We start from the raw sequence: 22,406 nt of genomic DNA on the forward strand, positions 1-22,406 counted from the left end.
ATGTGTCTTGAGAGATTCAGAGGTTGGTCTGTAAGGATGCACCATAGTAGAACAGCCATTTCTGCAGTGAAGGAGGACTCATCAGTGCTCAGAAAGACGTAATAGGACATGATCTGTGCCCATACGCGAGCCTCCAAGGTAAGTGCGGAAGCCAAGATTCCCTTAGGGCGGGTACGGTGGTATCCGTAGATCCAACGACTGCCAGGTAATGCGATGACTCCGAGAACGGAGTCCCAGTCGAATTGGTATCTCTGGCGCTGAAGGGCGGCTTCTTGAAAAGCGTCCATTCCTGCTGGAATAGGGGGAAGACTCAAAGCTTGCTGAATGGCCTCTTCTGTGATGGGGACTTGCTTCTGCCGGACATAAACAGACTGTAGGGTCGGCATGTAGAAGTTGGAGTAGAACTCAACTACCCAAGAAAGATTGACCTGCCTTGGCTGTTTCCGTAGGAAACCCCATTGTCTTCGCTCAATTTTTGGCTCAACAAAGGTGGCAATATTGGACGGGAGGATAAGAAGGTATTCATTGTTATAGTTCCTTTCTACCAGGATGGGGAACATCTGCTCACAGTAGCGATTGAAAAATTGCGCAGCGTCCTTTGCTGGAAAGGCTTTCTCCTTTTCGTCAACCTTTATTATCCTCTTGACTCGTTTTGTTGAGGGCTTGACTGCGGTTGAAGAAGGCTCTGCCACTAATGCTCTTTTAGTTCCTCTTCTTGCTGGTGGTCTGGAAGTTGCTTTCTCCTTTCCTTTCTTGGTGGCCATCCTGAAAGAAGGGAAGAGAAAGGAAATTAAATTCAAAGAGAGATACAGCAAGGAAGGAAACGGAAAAGAGGGTGAATGATGCACAGTAAAATGTAGATGACATTAACACATGCTCTCGAGTACATATGAAAAGCCATCAATGGGAAATAGCTAGTACATAAAAAGACAAGTGAATGCAAGGTGTTTATTGGCATGCTGGCAAAGGGCATGAGTAGCATAGACCAAGCATTACTTTGTAACAAACCATCACGTTTGTATTGACAATTGAATTCAATTAATAAAATAATAAGGGAAAGTTGTGAAAAGCAAGCATTGAATAGTATAGTAACACAGAGAAGTGCATAATGTCACATGGGCTTTTTCACAAACACATAGCATGCATGTTAAACAAGATATAAAAAGTATGAAATTGAACATGCAAGCAATCCCCTAAAAAAATAATAATAATTGTCAAATAAATTGTAACAAGTCACAATCATATAATGAGGGATAATGACTCAAAAAATTTCTAACACCATGTAAAAAGGGAAAAGAAGAATAAAGAAAATAGGAATAATTAAAAAAAAGAAGAAAAGAAAAAGAAAATACATGTAGAACAATAAAAAAATGATAGAAAAAGAAAGAAGGAAGAAGAAGGTAAAACCTTGTTAATGGAGGAAAGAGAGAGAGAGAGTGAGAGGTGAGATAGAAAGGGGAAGGGAGAAGGAAGAAAGAATGAGGGAAAAGAAAAATTAGGATTTGGAGGAAAGAAAGATAAGATAATTTGGCAATTTAGGTTGAGTTGTGCGGCGCATGCAACGCGGCCGCGTGGGGCACGCGTTCGCGTGGATGCGCATCAGGTAAGAAGACGCGATCGCGTCAGTCACGCGGTCGCGTGACCCGTGTTGCGCTGCTGGCGCGAGTGCAGCCTCGCTCCAACACAACTCTCTGTTCAATTTATTTTAATAGCCAAAATTGGGTGACGCGATCGCGTGGGTCACGCGATCGCATGAGTGTGCGTTATAAAATGGGTGACGCGGCCGCGTCAGCGACGCGGTCGCGTGACAAGGATTGTGCTTCCAGCACCAATCCAGCATCACTCTCGTACAGAATAGCATTGTGCACCTTTTTACGTCGAAAATGCAGGGCACGCGGTTGCGTGGGAGGCTATGATTCCCAGGCGACGCGGTCGCGTGGGGTAATTTGTGCCATTGGCACGACTCCAGCGCTGCTCCTGCGTAACTTTCTGTTCATTTTTTTTTTCTTTACTCCCCCTGCCACGCGGACGCGTCGCTGGTGCGATCGCGTCGCGCGGCGAGAAAATTTTTTTTTTTTGAAAAAGATAAAGACATGCAAATGAAAGAGCACGAAAGCACTAATAAAGAGAAGAGTTATTAAAGAAGAAAAAAAACTAAAAGTGAAGAAAAGAACGATCATACCGCGGTGGGTTGTCTCCCACCAAGCACTTTGCTTTTACGTCCGTAAGTTGGACGCTCCACTAGCTCAATCTGCTGCTATGTGGGGATCTTCCAAGTGGAGGATCTCAAGCTCTTTGCTTTTCTGCACCTTCTCACCATGGTACAGCTTCAGGCGGTGTCCATTAACCTTAATAAGTTCAGAGCTTGAAGGATGGCTTAGGTGATAAACTCCGTACGGTTCAGCCTTCTCTACTCTGTATGGACCTTCCCATTTTGATCTTAACTTACCGGGCATTAGCCTTAGTCGAGATTTGTAAAGGAGGACGAAATCTCCAGGTTGAAATTCTTTCTTCTTGATGTTTTGATCATGCATAGCTTTCATCCTTTCCTTGCAAATTCTGGAATTCTCATAAGCTTCTAGGCGAAGGTTCTCCAGTTCCTGCAGTTGCAACTTCCTTTCAGCTCCGGCCTTCTCAATTTCCATGTTGCACTCTTTAACTGTCCAGAAGGCTCTGTGTTCGATTTCAACTGGAAGATGGCAAGCTTTTCCATAAACTAAGCGAAATGGACTCATCCCAATGGGTGTCTTGTATGCTGTTCTATATGCCCACAGTGCATCTTGTAGTCTGGTGCTCCAGTCTTTTCTATGAGGCTTTACTATCTTCTGCAAGATACGCTTAATTTCTCTGTTTGACACCTCGGCTTGCCCATTAGTTTGGGGATGGTAAGCTGTTGCAACTTTATGGATTATCCCATGCTTCTTCATCAATCCTGTTAGTCTCCTGTTATAAAAATGGGTGCCTTGATCGCTCACGATCGCTCGTGGTGATCCAAAGCGGCATATAATATGGTTTCTCACAAAGGAAACAACAGTGTTAGCATCATTAGTGCGGGTAGGAATTGCTTCCACCCATTTGGAAACATAATCCACAGCTAACAATATATAAAAATATCCACTAGAATTTGGAAATGGACCCATGAAGTCAATGCCCCAAACATCAAAAATTTTACAGAAAAGCATATATTGTTGAGGCATCTCATCCCTCTTGGATATGTTACCAAATTTCTGGCATGGGTGACAAGATTTACAAAACTCAGCAGCATCTCTAAAAAGAGTAGGCCACCAGAATCCGCAGTCTAAGATCTTTCTAGCTGTTCTTTGAGGGCCAAAGTGTCCTCCACTCTCAGATGAGTGACAGGCCTCTAAAATGGACTGGAATTCTGATTGAGGTACACAACGTCTAATTATCTGGTCAGCGCCGCATCTCCATAAATATGGGTCATCCCATATATAATATTTAGACTCGCTTTTCAGCTTGTCTCTTTGATGTTTAGAAAAATGTGGAGGAAATGTGCGGCTAACTAAATAATTAGCAACAGGTGCATACCAAGGGACTACCTCAGATACTGCTTGCAGGTTGTCAAAAGGAAAATTATCATCTATAGGAGTAGAATCATCCTTAATATGTTCAAGGCGACTCAAGTGGTCTGCTACTAAATTTTGATTACCACTCCTATCCTTTGTTTCTAAATCAAATTCTTGTAACAGCAGTATCCAACGTATAAGTCTTGGTTTGGACTCCTTTTTAGCTAATAGATACTTTAGAGCTGGGTGGTCTGAATACACTACTACTTTGGTACCAAGTAAATAGGCTCGGAATTTATCCAGAGCAAAAACAATAGCAAGTAGCTCTTTCTCAGTAGTAGTATAATTGGACTGGGCAGTGTCTAAAGTCTTAGACGCATAGGCAATAACAAAAGGATCCTTACCTTCACGCTGAGCCAGCGCTACTCCTACTGCATGGTTGGAAGCATCGCACATGATTTCAAACGGCTGGCTCCAGTCGGGTCCTCTCACAATTGGGGCTTGAGTTAGAGCAGTCTTCAGCTTATCAAATGCTTGTTTGCAATCGTCACTGGACTCGAACTCAATGTCCTTCTGCAGTAATCTGGATAAGGGAAGTGCTACCTTACTAAAGTCCTTAATAAATCTCCTGTAGAAACCTGCATGGTCAAGGAACGAACGGACTTTCCTCACAGAAGAGGGGTAAGGTAAACTAGAAATAACATTCACCTTTGCTGGGTCTACAGAAATGCCATTATTAGATACCACATGTCCTAATACAATCCCTTGCTTTACCATAAAGTGGCATTTTTCGAAATTCAATACAAGGTTTGTATTAACACATCTATCTAATACTCTAGATAATCCATCTAAGCAAAGGTTAAAAGAATCACCATAAACGCTAAAATCGTTCATAAAAACTTCCATACAGTCCTCAATAAGGTCAGAGAAAAGACTCATCATGCACCTTTGGAAGATGGCTGGTGCATTGCACAAGCCAAAGGGCATTCTCTTATAAGCATAGGTCCCAAAAGGACATGTAAAAGTAGTCTTTTCCTGATCCTCAGGAGCTATATGAATCTGGAAATAACCTGTGTAACCATCTAAAAAGCAATAATGTGATTTACCTGACAGGCGATCCAGCATTTGATCAATGAATAGAAGTGGGTAGTGATCCTTACGGGTAGCTTGGTTGAGACGCCTGTAATCAATGCAGACTCTCCAAGCATTCTGAACTCTAGTTGCCATGAGCTCTCCATGCTCATTCTTCACGGTAGTGACTCCGGACTTCTTGGGCACCACTTGTACTGGGCTTACCCATTCACTGTCTGAAATGGGATATATGATACCTGCTTCCAATAGTCTGGTCACTTCCTTTTTGACAACTTCCAAGATGGTGGGATTCAATCTTCTTTGTGGTTGACGGACAGGTCTTACTCCCTCTTCTAAAAATATTCTGTGCTCGCATACTTGAGGGTTAATTCCCACTATGTCTGCCAAACTCCACCCAATTGCCTTCTTATGCTTCCTCAGTACATCAAGTAACTGCTCTTCTTGTTGAGAAGTCAGTTCCCTTGCAATAATAACCGAAAGCTTCTGCTCATCCTGAAGATAAGCATATTTGAGATGTGGAGGGAGAGGTTTCAATTATAACTTTTGATCGTGAGCAGGCTCTGGATTATCTGTGGCTTGTGAAAATGGCGAAGTGCCCTCACTGTCATTTAAGAGGGTCCCCACACTTGGACCTTGTCCAGTGTGCCTCTCTTCAAACTCTTCTTTTTGAACTTCAGCCACACTTTCGTCTATGACATCACACTGAAAGATAGAACGATCTTCTGGGGGGTTGTCAATGACTCCATTCAGATTGAAGATTACTATGCGGCCATCTATTTCAAAGGAGTAAGTTCCTGAAAAAGCATCCAATTTGAATTTTGATGTTTTCAGGAATGGTCTTCCAAGTAGGATTGATGATGGTTTATCTGAATCATTATGGGGCATTTCCAAGATATAAAAATCAGTGGGAAATGTGAGCCCTTTAATGTTCACCAAAACATCTTCAGCAACTCCAGCCACTGTAATAATGCTTTTATCTGCTAACACAAAACGAGCTGCCGACCTTTTTAAGGGAGGGAGCCTTAAAACATCATATATAGACAAAGGCATTATACTGACACATGCTCCTAAATCACACATGCAATCATAAATTACTACACCACCAATAGTACAACTAACTATGCAAGGACCTGGATCACTATATTTTTCAGGTAATCCTCCCATTAAAGCAGATATAGAGCTACCTAAAGGAATAGTTTCTAATTCATTAATCTTGTCTTTATGGATACATAAGTCTTTTAGAAACTTTGCATATTTAGGTACCTGCTGAATAACATCAAAAAGGGGAACAGTCACCTCAACCTTTTTGAATATTTCTACCATTTTAGGATCAGGTTCCTGCTGCTTCCTAGGCTTCCTTGCAAGCTGTGGAAATGGAACGGGAACAGTGGGTTCCGTGGTGCCTGCGCCTTTTGGTGCTTCTTCCTGTGGTTGAGCTATCTCTTCTTCAGCTATGTCCTGTATATCCTCTTCCTCTTCAACATCTTCGATTTCTACTACCTCTTCAGCTGAGGCGTATTCTGGTGAGCTTGGTTCCTCCTTATTCCTCTCCTGCAGTGTGGTTCCGGACCTCAGGGTGATGGCATTAATGCCTCCCTTTGGATTGGGTAATGGTTGAAAGGGGATTCCAGTGGTGCTTGAAGGTTGGTTACTGGAATTTTGTGCTGAACCAAGCTGTGTCATAAAAGCTTGCAAAGTAGAGGCGAGACCATTCAGACTGGCGTTAATAGTGTTCACGATGGTACTTTCCATGGCCAGTTGTCTTTTCTCAAAACCTTGTAATAAATCTTCACTAGAAGATACAGAGGAATGAGTAAATTGAGAGGTTTGCTGCTGATTGTTCGGTGGTCCTTGGTTTTGCCTCAGGTGAGGTGCTCGATAAGGTTGATTTTGCTGCCTGTTGTTGTTATTATTCCATCTCTGATTTCCCTGATTATCTCTGCCTCCCCTATTATTGTTGTCCCTCCAATTCTGGTTTGAATTGTCCTGCCATCCATGGTTATTATTTCCACTTTGATTGTACCCTTGGTTGGGGCGGTCATAGAAGTTGTGAGTGGATTCCACCATGTTGTCTTCTTGTTGGAGCTGCGAGCATTCATCAGTGTAATAGCTGTAATCAGCACAAATTTCGCAAATTCTTTGTGGAACTAGTTGTTGGTTTTGCTGCGGTTGAGTTTGCTGAGCTTGTTGATTCAACTGCATTTGCTTCAGCAGGTTGGTCATCTCACAGATGCTTTGATTTAGAGCAGCAGTCTCTATGCCAGAAGATACTTCTGCAACGGCTTTTGAACGGCCTTGCTTCTGTCTGTGGTTCCGAGTAGATTCAGCTAAATCACTGATCAATTGCCAAGCTTCATCAGTGGTCTTGTACTTCTTCATAGACCCATTGCTGGCACTTTCCAATGTGGTCTTATCTTGGGGCCTCATACCTTGTGTGATATAGCTGAGTAGTACGATCTTGTCAATCATGTGGTGGGGGCATGCTTCCAGAAGATTATTGAAGCGCTCCCAATATTCAAAGAGAGTCTCATTGTCATCCTGAACAATTGTAGAGATATCCTTCCTCAGTTTATCAGTAACTTTAGATGGAAAGAATTTCTCCAGAAACTCCTTTCTGAGTGTATCCCAGTTGGATACATTTGCTATAGGTTGAGTGTAGTACCACTCTCTTGCTTTTCCCTCAAGAGAGAACAGAAAAGCTTTCAGCAGAATTGAAGTTTCATCAGTGCCATCACGCCTGACAGTAGAACAGGCTGCCTGAAAATCTCTCAAGTGCTTGATAGGCTCTTGAGCAGGTAGGCCATGAAACTTGGGCATCAAATTTAACAGTGCGGTCTTTATTTCAAAATCCGTAGCTACCGCTGGATGATGCGCTTGAAACGGTTGCATTGTAAAATCAGGAGCTCCTTCCTCCTGAATGGTAACTCTTCTAGCTGCCATGTTTTCTGCACGTAAAACAACCGAATCAGTAGAACGGGGGCTGGTTTCTTCCTCAGATTTACTTTCAGATCCGCCCTCAGAGCGGGCTAACCTACGCTGTTCTCGCCTTATTCGTGAAATTGTTCTTTCAATTTCAGGATCGAATATTAGCAAGCGTGGATCAGGAAGTGAACGTGTCATTTGACAGAAGAAACATGCAGCTCATAGTAGTAAAATTAAATAAAATGCAAATAAATAAATTCTAATTAATAAAATTAGCACTCTATTGCAACTCCCCGGCAACGGCGCCAAAAATTGATGGGAAGCAGAAACTGGTGAATTAAAAATTTATTAAAATGGTTATGTTGAAAGTATAGTTCTTAACTCACCGAAAATCTGCCTATCAATTTAGAAATATGTCACAGAGAGTTTAAATTAAAATTACTGGGAGTTTTAAGTCCCAGGTCGTCTCCCAACGAGTTGCAGAAAAGTGTGCTGTTTTGTTAATCAGATGTTCCAAGAAGTTGAGCTAAGTAAATTGGAATTTAAATTGAGGAATTTTAAATAATATAAATAAAAGCCTTGACTGGGAATTGATTAGTTAGAATCTCTATCATTGATGGAGTGATTTTTAAGATTGATTTATAGTTAACGGTTACTCTGTTTGGTTATCCTTTACTAGGTAAGGGAAAGTCAAACAAGTTGGAATGCCAGATCTGTTCACGAGTTACAACCCACTTAGTTCAAGGGGATTGGCGTTGGTGACAGGATAGCAATCCAACATTTAACCCAACTACAAATTTTTCCTTCAATCCTTCCAACTCAAGAGTTCCTTTTAATCAACTCTCCATCAAGTAATGAAACTACTCACGCATTGTAAATAAAGAATCCATAGCACATGAAAGGGAATTAAAAGAAGACATGATTATTGGAATTGAAATTGAATTAAAAAGAAATAATCCTTGCATTAAATAATCATAAAAGTATCTGAATGACAAAATTGAACATAACAAAGAACATGGAAGAATAAAACCAAGTTAAGAGAACAAACTAGAATGATGAAGTCTTGATGAGGAAATAACTCTTCTCAATGTTCCAATGCTAAGACCAATTGAAAATCAAAATTCTAAAAACTAGAGAGAAAAACCTAAGAGAGTGAAAAACTAGATCTCAAAACTACTGAATGAATGTGTGTGTTGTTTCTGCATATTCTCTAACTCTAGTCTGCTGTTCCAGGCCGAAAACTGGGCCGAAATAAGGTCCAAAATCGCCCCATCGAATTCTACAGATTATGCAGATCGCGCACGTCACGCGATTGCGTCATCCATGCGGACGCGTCGCTTGCGCTTTTTCCTCTCCACGCGTTCGCGTCGTCCATGTTACCGCGTCGCTTGCGCTTTCCAATCCGTGCGGCCGCGCAAGCCATGCGACCGCGTCACTGCGATTTGCGCTCCTTCGCGCGGTCGCGTGAGCCATGCGACCACGCCACTTCTCGCTAGTTATCTCCTCAAATTCTTGTGTTCCTTCCATTTTTGCTAGCTTCCTCTCCAATCTCCATCTCATTCATGCCCTATAAAGCCTGAAACACTTGACACACAGATCACGGCATCGAATGGAATAAAGGAGAATTAAAACTAAATAATTAAAGTCTCTAGGAAGCAATTTTCAAATATGTACTGAATTTGGGAAGGAAATCTAAATGCATGCGAAATTGATGAAGAAGTGGGTAAGGATCTTGACAAAACCACACAATTAAACACAATATAAACTATAAAATAGTGGTTTATCAGCGCGCCTCCAGCCACGCTCTCGCATGAATCTCTGTTCAATTCTTTTCTTCCCAACGCACTAGTGACGCGGACGCGTCAGCGACGCTGCCGCGTCACGTACGTGCTTTTTTTTTTAAATCTGAATGCAGAATGCAGTATGCAGATGTTATGAATTATTCCAGGTTCAATGAAATAAAATAAAACTCAAAAACAAACAAAACGAAATAAAATTAAAATTAAAGTTGAAAAGGAACGATCATACCGTGGTGGGTTGTCTCCCACCTAGCACTTTTAGTTAAAGTCCTTAAGTTGGACATTTGGTGAGCTCCCTGTTATGGTGGCTTGTGCTTGTATTCATCCAGGAATCTCCACCAATGTTTGTAATTCTAATGGCCTCCGGGATCCCAAACTAGGCGCATAAAGCCTTCAAGTAAGTTAAAGCAAGTGACAAGGCCCCAAGAGTGCTGATTTCTAGATTGAATTCCGGGGTCCCAGACCTTGCCTTTGCACCCATCTTCTTGTTGATCATCATTTTTTCACTTGGGTGGTGGACAGTCGGAATTCTCACTGAGACATCCAAACAGCTTCCTAGACCCATTCAGTTGAGCTTTATACCAACCTTTGCGTTTAAACTTAAAGCTTCCAACCATAATGAACCTTGCAGGACAATTCTTACCACTGGCCATCTTACTCTTACTCTTAATGCCACAAAGAGCTCTAAGTTGACCATCCGTCTCCAGTAGCCCATATTCAAGCGGAATTAGAAAACTAAGGGATATGAATTTTACCCACTTGAATGTTGTGAAGGATGATGGCAACTTAGGGGGAGGGGTCTCTAATAACTTCGGCAAGGTGATTTCAGGCTCCACTCCCTTATGCTCTTTGACAATTTCCACCTCTTTGCAAACTTCTTTAATTTCAACCTCTTCCTCTTGGTAGCTTTCTTCCAATTCAATCTCTTCTTCATTACTTACCAAGGGCATGGAAGGTTGTGCTTCTTCTTCTTGAATCTCCATCTCTTGATTGACCTCTTCCAATTCCTTAACTATGACATGCCTTGGAGGTTGTACACCCTCCTCAACATCAAATGCAACTGTCTTGGAAGGAGGCTCTATGTCTTGACTTTCCCATGGAGGTTCAGCATCTCCTAAGTCTTCAACCACTTCTTCCTCTGCAACTATTATGGCTTGCTCCACTTGTTCCAATACAAAGCCATGTTCCTCATTGTCCTCCGAAGTTTCTAGTGTCTTCTTCATGCTTTGCTCTTCTTTTGATTCTCCGCATGTAGCCATGGGAGTTCTTTGAGTGCTCAGATATTGGGAAGCTATCATATTTACGAACTCGCCTAAGGCGGCCGCGAAATTTAGCACACTCTTATTCATCCTTTCTTGCCTTTGAAGAATAACACGAAGTCTGTCATCCATTGGAGGTTGGGGTGGATATGAGGATTCATTGGTTGGGAGAGAGGATTCATAATAGGAAGGTGGTTCATCTTGATAATGATATGGAGATGGTGAATATTGAGGTGGTGGTTCATGAGAGTAGTTGTGTTGGAAAGGTGGTGGTTCTGTGTATGGTTCATTTGGCTCATAAGGTGGTTGGTATGGTGGATGAGGGTTAGGATCATATGAAGGTGAATGGTGAAAAGGGGCTTGTGAGTATGGTGGTCCAAAGTCATGTTGAGAAGAGGGTTTATAGGCATATGGTGGTGGTTGTTGATAGTCCATTGGAGGTGGTTGTTGCCATGAGGGTTGATCAAATCCTTGTGGCTCCTCCCATCTTTGATTGTTCCAACCTTGATGCCTGTTCTCATTATAATTTTTTCTTCCTGCAACATAATTGTAACCAGACTCATAGCGATGGGGGTGAGAGTTCATAGTAGCAAATAAAAATTAAAAACAAAAATAAAAACAAATTGAAATTAAAAGGTTATTTAAATTTTTTGAATTTGAAAATCAAATTTTGAAATCCGAAATTTGAAGTTTTGAAATTTGAATTTTGAAATTTGATTTTTGAAATAAGATAAGATAAGATTTTGAAAAAGATATGATTTTGAAAAGGTTTGATTTTTAAAATTTAAAATTTTAAATTTTAAATTTTGAATTTTGAATTTTAAATTTTTTAAATTTGAATTTTGAAAATTGAAATTTGAAATTTTGAGATTTGAATTTTAAAATTTTTTTGAAATTTGAATTTTGAAATTTGAGATTTGAAATTTGATTTTTAAATTTTGAATTTTTGAATTTAATAAGAAAAGAGAAAAACAATAAAATGACACCAAACTTAAAAATTTTTAGATCAAAATGAAGAAAACAATTAAGAACAACTTGAAGGTCAAGATGAACACGAAGAACAACTTGAAGATCAAGATGAATACCAAGAAAAATTTTTTTGAAAAATTTTTAATAATTAAATAAAAACCAATAACCTCTTAATTTATGAAAAAAGCAAAAATAAAAACAAAAATAAAAACAAATAAACAAGCAAAAAGCAAATATTTACAATAACCAATAATAAGGCACACGTTTGCAATTCCCCGGCAACGGCGCCATTTTGACGTTAGGATTTTTGCCAATAAAGAATTTTATAAAAACAGTCGCGTTGTAGATATAGTCTCTAAACCAACAGAAATCCCTTCGTACAAACGTTTTGGTTGTCACAAGTAACAAACCCCTTTTAAAATTGATAACCGAGTATTTAAACCTCGGGTCGTCTTCTCAAGGAATTGCAGGGAGGTATGTTCTTATTATTGGTTATGAGTCTTGTAAATTAGGGGTTTTAGAAAGTAAGGAAGCAGTATGTTGAATAATAAGAAAAATAAAATAATAATAATAAAATAAACTCTTGGTAAGGTATTATAACTGGAAGTCCTATCCTGGTTATCCTTATTAATTGTAATGAGAATTAGATTCTTCTCCCACTTTGTTAACCTCTAACTATGAAGGTAAGTTAAGTGGATGAATTAATTTTTATTCCTCAGATCCTAGTCTTTCCTTGAGAAAAGTTAGAGTTATTGGAACTCGAATTAATTCTTGAAGAATTCCAATTTTCAATCAACAATGAGTTTGATAACTCAAGTGTCTCCAATGACTCAACCAAAGCCAAGAGGGAAAATTCTAAATTAAATTAAAAGCGTCAATATAAATAAAGCAAAGCAATCCTAAATCTGAAATATCTCAAATAATATTAATTAAGAAAATCATAACATGAATGTAGCATAAGCCAAATAGGCAACATAACTAATATAAGCATTAAAGTATCTGAAAGTAAGAGATAAATATAAAGTAAAAGAACATTGAACCTGGGATTGAGAGTCACTCCTAAAACTAAGAGAAATCCTAAATCCTAATCCTAATCCTAAGAGAGATGAGAGAACCTCTCTCTCTAAAAACTACATCTACTCCTAAAATTGTGAATTATGAATGCTTATTTATGAATGGATGCATTTCCCCACTTTATAGCCTCTAATCTGTATTTTCTGGGCCGAGAATCAGGTCAGAAACAACCCAGAATTCGCTGGTTGCGAATTCAAACATGCTGAATTTCCGTCACTGCGACGCGTCCGCATGGAGCACGCGGTCGCGTTGCCTAGCTTCAGGGCAACTACGGCATATTATATATCAAATCGAAGCCCCTAACGTTAGCTTTCCAATTCAACTGGAACTGCGTCGTTTGGACCTCTATAGCTCAAGTTATGGCCGTTTTAGTGCGAGAGGGTCAGGCTGACAGCTTTGCAGTTCCTTCAACTTCTTGTATTCCTTCCATTTTTGCATGCTTCCTTTCCATCCTCTGAGCCATTCCTGCCCTGTAATCTCTGAAATCACTTAACACACATATCAAGGCATCTAATGGTGATAAGAGAGAATTAATATTAGCAAATATAAGGCCAAAGAAGCATGTTTTCAATCATAGCACAAAATCAGGAAGGAAAACATAAAGCATGCGATTAGTATGAATAAATGGGTAAAGAGTTGATAAAAACCACTCAATTAAGTATAAGATAAACCATAAAATAGTGGTTTATCACGGATCCTACATTAACCCCAAGACGTTGGTCTCTAACTAGAAAATTAAATGCTTGAGCTTGAGGTTGTACTTCTGGACCAGTGGGCCCGTAAAATTCACTCGGATAAGCGGTATTATTAAACCAGACAAAGCAACAAGCAATAAATCCAAAAACAGATAAAGCACCTAAACTATAAGACAAATAAGCTTCTCCGGACCATACAAGTGCACGCCAAGCCCTCGCAAAAAATTTGGTTAAAATATGTCAAATTCCACTAAATATACAAATCGAACCCAACCATACATGCCCTCTAATTATATCTCAGCTTTGTCTACGAGCAAGAAAGCTATAAGTAATGCAACTGGGAATCTCATGGGGAGTTCGATCCTGGCTCAAGATGAACGCTGGTGGCATGCCTTACACATGCAAGTCGGACGAAAAGTGAAGTTTCCAGTGATGAACGGGTGAGTAACGCGTAAGAACCTGCCCTTAGAAGGGAAACAACAGTTGGAAATGACTGCTAATTCCCCATAGGCTAAGGAGCAAATGGAGGAATCTGTCCAAGGAGGGGCTCGCGTCTGATTAACTAGTTGGTGAGGCAATAGCTTACTAAGGCGATGATCAGTAGTTGGTCCGAGAGGATGATCAGGCACACTGAGACATAGCCCAGACTCTTACGGGAGGCAGCAGTGGAGAATTTTTCGCAATGGACGAAAGCCTAACGGAGCAATGCTGCATGGAGGTAGAAGGCCTATGGGTCGTAAACTTCTTTTTTCGAAGAAGAGGCAATTACAGTATCCAGGGAATAAGCATTGGCTAACTCTGTGCCAGCAGCCGCGGTAAGACAGAGGATGCAAGCGTTATCTGGAATAATTGGGCGTAAAGTATTTGTAGGTGGCTTTTTAAGTTTGCTGTTAAATCCTAGAGCTCAACCCTGGACAGGCGATGGAAACTACCAAGCTGGAGTACGGTAGGGGCAGAGAAAATTTCTGGTGGAGCTGTGAAATGCGTAGAGATCGGAAAGAACACCAACGGCGAAAGCACTCTGTTGGGTCGACACTGACACTGAGAGACAAAAGTTAGGGGAGCGAATGGGATTAGATACCCCAATAGTCCTAGCCGTAAACGATGGATACTAGGTGCTGCCCGTATCAACCCGTGCAATACTGTAGCTAATGCGTTAAGTATCCTACTTGGGGAGTACGTTCGCAAGAAAGAAACTCAAAGGAGACGGGGGCCCGCACAATCGGTAGAGCATGTGGTTTAATTCAATGCAAAGCAAAGAACCCTAGCAGGGATTGACATGCCGCGAATCCTCTTGAAAGAGATGGGTGCCTTTGGGAACGCGGACACAGGTAGTGCATGGCTGTCGTCAGCTCGTGCCGTAAGGTGTTGGGTTAAGTCCCGCAACAAGCGCAACTTTCGTGCTTAGTTGCCAACATGAAGTTTGGAACTCTGAGCAGACTGCCGGTAATAAGCCGAAGGAAGGTAAGGATAACGTCAAGTCATCATGCCCCTTATGCCCTGGGCGACACACGTTCTACAATGGCTGGGACAAAGGATCGCGATCCCGCGAAGGTGAGCTAACTCCAAAAATTCATCCTCGGTTTGGATTGTAGGCTGCAATCCCACTGCATGAAGCTAGAATCACTAGTAATTGTTGGTCAGCCATACGATGGTGAATTTGTTCCTGGGCCTTGTACACATCGCCCGCCACACTTATAAGTTTAAATAAAAGTGATTTTATAAAATTGATTTTGGGTAGAAGTGAGTTTGTGTCAACATAGTTTATGTTTGGTAACTCTTAGGGGTGGCAAAAGGGGAAGACCACCCCGCCCCGCCTTCTGGCAGGCTGGCCCGCTCCGTCCCGCCTAATGAGGCTGTCTTGAATTTCTCCGCCGCCCCGCCTAATGGTGGACTGGCCACCAAACCCGCCAATTTTTTTTATAAACCATTAAATATTAAACAATATATATATAATTTTCCAACCATTTCAATAAATTTATAATTTCTAAAGACATAAAAAATTATAGTTTCTAAATTCACAAACATTAAAGTCTTTATAATTATAAATATATAATAAACATAATTATAAACCAAGTTTTTTGAAATAAAATAATAAAACCAACATTGTCCAAAGCAAAACAAACATTTCCAAAACTTATAATTAAACATCTTCAAGTTTATAATCAATCAAATATAAAACATAATTCAAAATATAACTTAGAACATCTTCAATTATCATCTTCATCTTCTTGTAGATCAATAACATCATAAAAATTTGTAAAAAAGACCCTACCAAAAAAAAGTCTGGCCCAGTAGGGAAGCCCGCCCCGCCCTACCGAAGCCCATGAATTAGGCAGTGCGGGTTAGGTGGGTTTTTTAAGGTTGGCAGTCTCAAATTTTCAGCCCAACCTGCCTTTTTGGCGGGTTACACGAGCCGCGCCGACGGATTTTGGCCCGTTTGCCACTCCTAGTACTCTATACTAAAATTGATTTTAATAAAATAAATATTATTTGGATAATATTAGTTAAAATCACCTTTTGATAAATAATTACTAGAAAAGACATACTATTAAATTATAATATTATTTTTGTAAGCATATTTAATTTTTTTTATACTTTTTTCTAGTATGTTTTTATATAATTTTTTTTAGTACTCTTAATATTTTTTTTTAAGTATGTTATAATTTTTTTTTTAATTTACTCTACCTAATGGTATCAATAATTATATTATAAAAAGATAATAATAAATATAATACACATGAATCATAATTATAAAATGTACAATGTCAAACAAAAAATTAATAAAAAATAAAAATAATAAATAAAAAAAGAGCTCATAAAAAATAATTAAAATTTCATAAATAAAATAATAACATGTATGAACAATAAATTTAGTAAAAGAAAATAAAAAAAATACATAAACTAATTAGCGAAACGCAAAAGAAACTAGGTTTATAAAAAAAAAATAGCCAAACCAAAAATTAAAGCATTCAAAAAAATTTAAATATACTTTTCACCCATGGATCGCAAAAGCAAACACACCTTTAGTTAATTATCTAAACAACTCTCATGATCGTTTTCACTGTTTTCTGGTTTTCATCAAAAAATATTTCTTCAACTGTTTCTCGAACGGTTTTCTCGATTTACTTTCTTTGCTTGACTTTTTGCTCATCCTTCTAGACCAAGCTAATAAAGAAACAACCGTTTATGCTATTGAAATTGAACTGGTCAAACCCGGTTAAAACCAAATAGTTCGATGCGAACCGCCACTCACAAACTGTAGCAAAAACCAGGATGAATCATGGATACATCGGCAACCCAGACTCGCACAAGAGTGAGCCCTCATGCCCTTGATTCTCTCGTTCATTCTTCATGTTATAAGCTTTATATAAGCTCATTTCTACTGCTCACTAAGTACGTGACCGATGTGAAACTTCTAAAGTAAGACTTCTTCAAAACTTTACCCACCACCTGCATAATCTAATTGGAGTGAGCCTCACTTTTTTATCAAATACTTTATAAATACATATAATAATAATGGGGAGTTTTCTAATGACCAAGATAGTAGTGATTAAAGATGGCCAAAGATTGATGTACAAATAAGAGGTTGACATATAACATAGTTGATTATAATAAAAATCATTTTAAAAATATACTTGTATGAATTACATTAAAGCAAGTAGGCCATAATTTCCACAAATTTCCAAAAAAAAAATTTTGTGGCTCTTCGACAATGTAAACAAAAAATAGAAAAAGCTAAATTATAAGAGACAAAAAAAAGAAAAACATAAATACACAAAGAAAAAAAAAGAGATAAACAAAAAAGCTATGCAATTAATAAAAATGAGAAACCAAATAAAAAATAAAAAATAAAAAACTACGACATTAATTTAAAGTTATGAAAAAAATTTAAAGTTTATAAAAAAAAATCTTATTATTTTTTATTATATTTAAATTTCTGTAATTAAATTTCAAACCAACAAATTGAGTAAACCTAATTTAATTGCATTATATTTTAATTTTTTTAATTATTTTTTATTATATATCTATTAATAATGATTGATTTTTTTTAAATGAATAATATAAAAAGGAACTAACTTAAAAACTTAAAATCAAAATTTATCATATTACGAAGTTTTAAATTTATTTTTTTCTATTCAAATATTTATATTGATAATTTGGTTTCTATTATATATTAGTTATTATCTCTTAATTGATTTTTTTATAATTAAAATTTGTAATTGAGTATATTTCATTTTCTAATTTAATTTTTTGATTGATTTTTTTTTAAATAGATGTATTCGGAAAAAATGATCCAAATACTTGCACAAAAATGTGGCCATTATCATTTTGTTCGCTCATCAATTTTACATAAATCTAATTATTTTATTGGTCTTTATAGTTTTATCAAATTTATAATTAGATTTTTTTTCAATTAGGTCTTTATATTACTTTTAATATTGCAATTAGATCGTTGTCAATGTAAAAAATATTAGAATTAACAAAATATTTTTTCGCAAACTAAGGTACCCATAGTATATCTTTGACCACATTTTTTTCGAAAAAATATTTTATTAATTTTAATATTTTAATATAAAAATAATATAATTACAAAATTAAAAATAGTATAAAAATTTAATTAAAAAGATAATATAAAAATATAATTACAAATTTAATAAAACTAAAAAATCAACCGAATATATAATTAAATATTTTATATATTTAAATTTTTATATTCATATAATTAAATAATTAATTAATTTCCAAAATATTTAGATTATATTGATTGATTTTTTTATAAATAAAATATATAATTTATTAAAAAATTTTACTATTATTAACCGTATTAACTAGGCTCAATTTTATTGATATGGAGGCTTTGTGTGTGTTATATCCGGATATGGAGTCATGGAAGCGCAATACAGATATGTGGGGCAGCTTTTTTGTTAATGTCAGGTTGAACAACTCGGATGGTGCGAGTTGTTTGAGCATCTTTTTTAAAGTGCAAATCGGTTGGTCCAATTTGAGGAGGAAGCGTTGGTGAAATTATGCATGATGCAAATCGTACCATCCGTTTTGCTAGAAGTGTGGTTTTTTTTTTTTTTTTTTTGTGATGTGTTATGGAAATCGGAGGGTCCGACATGCAATTGTTTATTATTTTTTTGAATCCATGAAAGGTAATCGCATGGTCCGATTTGGTTGGCACTTTATATAAAAGTTGCTGAAAAGTGGATCAGAGCAATAACTCTCTCATCTTCTTCGTCTCCTTCTCCAACGGTCCTCCTGGTTTTAGTTTCTCTGTTTATTCACTTGTTTAGTAAAGGAGCCAAAAAATCAGAACTCAAATTTATGAGTTTGTTAATGTGATTGTGAGAAATGAGTGATAGAGTGTTATTGAAGGTGTATTATTTTGGTCAGATTTTGTTACAAACATTTGAAGGAGTAACATTTGTTTGTGAAAATCCGTTAGATTTGGTAATTCCTTTTTCAATCTCATTTGAAGAGCTCAAAGGTGTGATCTGTGAAAAAATTCAGTCTGAGAGGGCAAGAAGGATATCATGTATTCTATACAGAAATCCTATACAAGTGTTTGGTGTATTCGTCCAGTTTCAAACCAAATATGTAACGGACGAAGCGAGCATGCAAGACATGTTTTCCATGTATATTGAAAATCGGAGTCAACTCTCGTTCATCGAGTTGTATGTTGAGTTTGAGCAATCTGAGGCCGATCGGAATATTCTACGGGAGGATTACAATAGTGACAGTGAAGAAGAGTTCGAAAGCAACTACGAAGTTGTTGGTCTAGATGGAGATGAGGTTCAAGGTGACGGAGCTATGGCTCCGGATGTGTCTGATGTGGCAACTGCACTGGCAAACGATGTCCCGTTTGAGGAACCATCATTCATGCGAGTATTGGATTTGGAAGCCATGCATGTTCCGGAGTTTCCGGATTATAACAATACAGGTACGTAATTCTCCGTATTTATACGAAAGATTAGAATTTTTTATTAATTTATGTTGATAGCTGGACCAAGTAGCTAAGTTAGGTTTGAAAATATACTCGATCAGTTAATATTTATTAGTTATATTAGTAGATTAAATAATTATAGCTTGGAATTTATTAGTAGATCAATAAAATTGAAATTGGTTAAATTGAATTTTATTAAGTAAATATACTTAAATTAGTTAACTTAAAAATCGTTAAGTTGGTTAAATGTAGTTAAATTATAATTAAGTCAGTATAAAGAGGAATTTATTGGTACATTGAGTAAATATATAAGTAGCAAATTAGTGTAATTAAAATTTGTTAAGTTGGAAGTTATTAAGTTAAGTCAATATAAGTAAGTTACTTAGATTAAAAATTGTTAAATTGGTTAAATTTAGATAAATTAAAATTAAGTCAATTTAAATAGGAATTTATTGGTAGATTAAGTGAATATAACGAGTAAATTAGTTTAGTTAAAATTGGTTACGTTGGAAGTTAATAACTCAATATGAGTAAGTGAGTTAAATTAAAATTTGTTTAATTGGTTAAATACAGTTAAATTAAAATTAAGTCAGGATAAATAGGAATTTATTAGTAAATTAAGTAATTATAACTAGTAAATTAGTTAAATTAAAATTACTATCTGTTAGTAGATTAGTTGAATACAAATAAGTTTTTGTTAGGGAATTATATAAATATAAATAGTTTGTAGGGTTTTATTATAATTGATGCAGTAAAAATTCGTGTTACCTATTTATTCGAATGTTTAAATATTTGTGTTTTCTAATTTGATTGCATGGCTGTTCGGGTGGCAGAAATTTCTTTTCTTGCAGATGGTGAATTTGCCGTTGGGATAGAATTCAATTCCATGGAAGCTGTTATTAAAGCGATAAAAGAGTATACTATACGAAGAAGCGTAGATTACCGGATCCGGGTGTATGAGTCTGAGCCGTTGACATTTTATGCGAAGTGTACACAGTATGGGTCAGGGTGTGATTGGCTTATCCGGGTTAGCATGATCAGCCGGAAGTACTGTTGGGTTATAAGGAGGTATAATGGCAGTCACACATGTACCAGAGCCACAATTTCTCAGGATCATTCAAAGCTGGATTCGACCACGATTGCAGAAATAATTAAGCCGTTGGTTGAGGCTGACCCCGCCTTAAAGGTAAAATCAGTTATAACAGAGGCGCAATCGAAGTTCAACTACACTGTTAGTTATCGGAAAGCTTGGTTGGCTAAGCAAAAGGCGGTTGAAAAAATATTCGGAGGTTGGGAGGCATCGTACGAAGCGTTGCCTATATGGTTTGAAGCCATGTGTCACAAGGAGCCGTCAGCTGTTTTTCATTTTGAGACTATGCCTGCATACCAAGGTGACGACTTGGTGACTGATATTCGGGTATTGCATCGTGTCTTTTGGAGTTACTACCCCTGCATTAGAGCTTTCAGACATTGTAAGCCAGTTGTCCAGGTGGATGGGACTCACTTATACGGAAAGTACAAGGGTTGTCTACTAGTGGCGGTGTCACAGGATGGTAACAACAACATCGTCCCAATTGCGTTTGCAATTGTGGAGGGAGAGACTTCAGATGCGTGGCACTTTTTTCTGAGTAACCTTCGTCAGCATGTTGTCACTCGGGATGGTGTGGGACTGATATCCGACCGTCACGAATCCATAAATGCGGTTGTGGAAAGGAGTAACAGTGCTTGGTCACCTCCGAGAGCCTTTCATATGTTTTGCATCAGGCATATAGAGTCGAATTTTCTGAGAAAATTCAAGGCGCCGTACTTACAGAAACTGGTCGTCAACATAGGTAACACTCATAATAGTTAACTAATTTAGTATCAAATTTCCATTCAATTCGTGTCTTCACCTCTATTGTTTTAAATACTTCTTTATATCCCGCAGGATATTCGAGGACGGTGCGGGAGTACGAGGTGCGTTACCAACGTTTACGAGAACGGGGAGAGGCATACACTGACTGGTTAAACCGAATCCCCGGAAACAGTACGCGTTGGCATTTGATGGTGGATATCGATGGGGTCATATGACGACAAATCTAGTGGAATGCATCAATTCAGTTTTGAAGGGCGCACGCAATCTCCCCGTAACTGCCCTTGTGAAGGCAACATTCTACAGGCTAAACGAGTTGTTTACCCGAAAAAGAGCGGAGGCGGAAGCCCGGATTAATGCTGGCCATGTGTTTTCTGATGTCGTGACCTCAAAGTTGCATGCAAACCAACTTGCATCAGGAAACATTCAGGTTAGTTGCTTTGATCGGCAGAATGAGGTCTTTGAGGTGCGTGAGATGCCGAGTGGACTGGAGTTTACGGTGGACCTACGTAGCCTTCGATGTGACTGTGGTGAGTTTCAGGTGGACTGGATCCCCTGTCGACATGTCTTTGCATGTTGTGCCAACCAGCGACTGGATTGGCAAGTGTATGTTCATGATGTGTATAAGATGGACCAAGTTCGACGGGTGTACCGAGCAAGGTTTAGGCCACTTGGTAACCCCACTACATGGCCTGCTTATAACGGACCTCGGTTCATCCCAAATCCGTACCTGAGACGCGTTGGGAAAGGTCGGCCAAAAATGACGCGCTTCTTGAATGAGATGGACACGCGAATGCTACGTCGGCCTAGGCGATGTACGATATGTGGAGCTAAGGGACACAGTCGTGGCAGATGCCATCAGCAGCGTGGTGCAAATGCCAACAGAGATCAGTAGTAGACTCTTATTTTGAGATGACATTATATATGTGGCAATATTTGGTTTGTCATTAGTTGTCCATTTGAGTTAAGCAAGTATGATATATGTAACCTGTTGCTGTAGCATTACTCTCCATCTGTAGCATTTTATAGTATGATATGAAGTACTACATAATCCACATATTTAATCGCTGCAATAAGTTCACATATACATAAATTCTCTAAACAAACCATCTACTAATAGATAGTCCATAGTCCAAATTATTAATACATAAATTCTCTAAACAAACCATCTACTAATACATAGTCCATAGTCCAAATTATTAATACATAAATTCTCTAAACAAACCATCTGCTAATACATAGTCCACAGTCCAAATTAATAATACAT

The 22,406-nt window shown here is 38.0% G+C and overlaps 2 protein-coding genes and 1 non-coding gene across 3 annotated transcripts; all 3 read left to right on the forward strand.

The window, feature by feature from the left end:
- Positions 1-7,082: 7,082 nt before the first annotated feature.
- On the forward strand, positions 7,083-7,190 carry LOC148544346 (small nucleolar RNA R71). Its single transcript, XR_015900974.1, has one exon. It is a non-coding gene; the product is annotated as a small nucleolar RNA R71 (small nucleolar RNA).
- An 11,505-nt stretch (positions 7,191-18,695) lies between these two features.
- LOC110266819 (uncharacterized) lies at positions 18,696-21,295 on the forward strand. The gene is made up of 3 exons (XM_088498371.1): positions 18,696-19,284; positions 20,121-21,118; positions 21,215-21,295. The coding sequence occupies exons 1-3, from the start codon at positions 18,696-18,698 to the stop codon at positions 21,293-21,295; spliced, it is 1,668 nt and encodes a 555-aa protein (XP_088354497.1).
- A 58-nt stretch (positions 21,296-21,353) lies between these two features.
- Positions 21,354-22,034, forward strand: LOC148544347 (uncharacterized). Its single transcript, XM_088498917.1, has one exon. It carries the CDS (start codon positions 21,354-21,356, stop codon positions 22,032-22,034), a length of 681 nt encoding a protein of 226 aa, XP_088355043.1.
- The last annotated feature ends 372 nt before the right edge of the window (positions 22,035-22,406 follow it).

This window comes from Arachis ipaensis, chromosome B9 (assembly GCF_059453495.1).
Source record: "Arachis ipaensis isolate K30076 ecotype BB chromosome B9, ASM5945349v1, whole genome shotgun sequence".
Taxonomy (NCBI): Eukaryota; Viridiplantae; Streptophyta; class Magnoliopsida; order Fabales; family Fabaceae; genus Arachis; species Arachis ipaensis.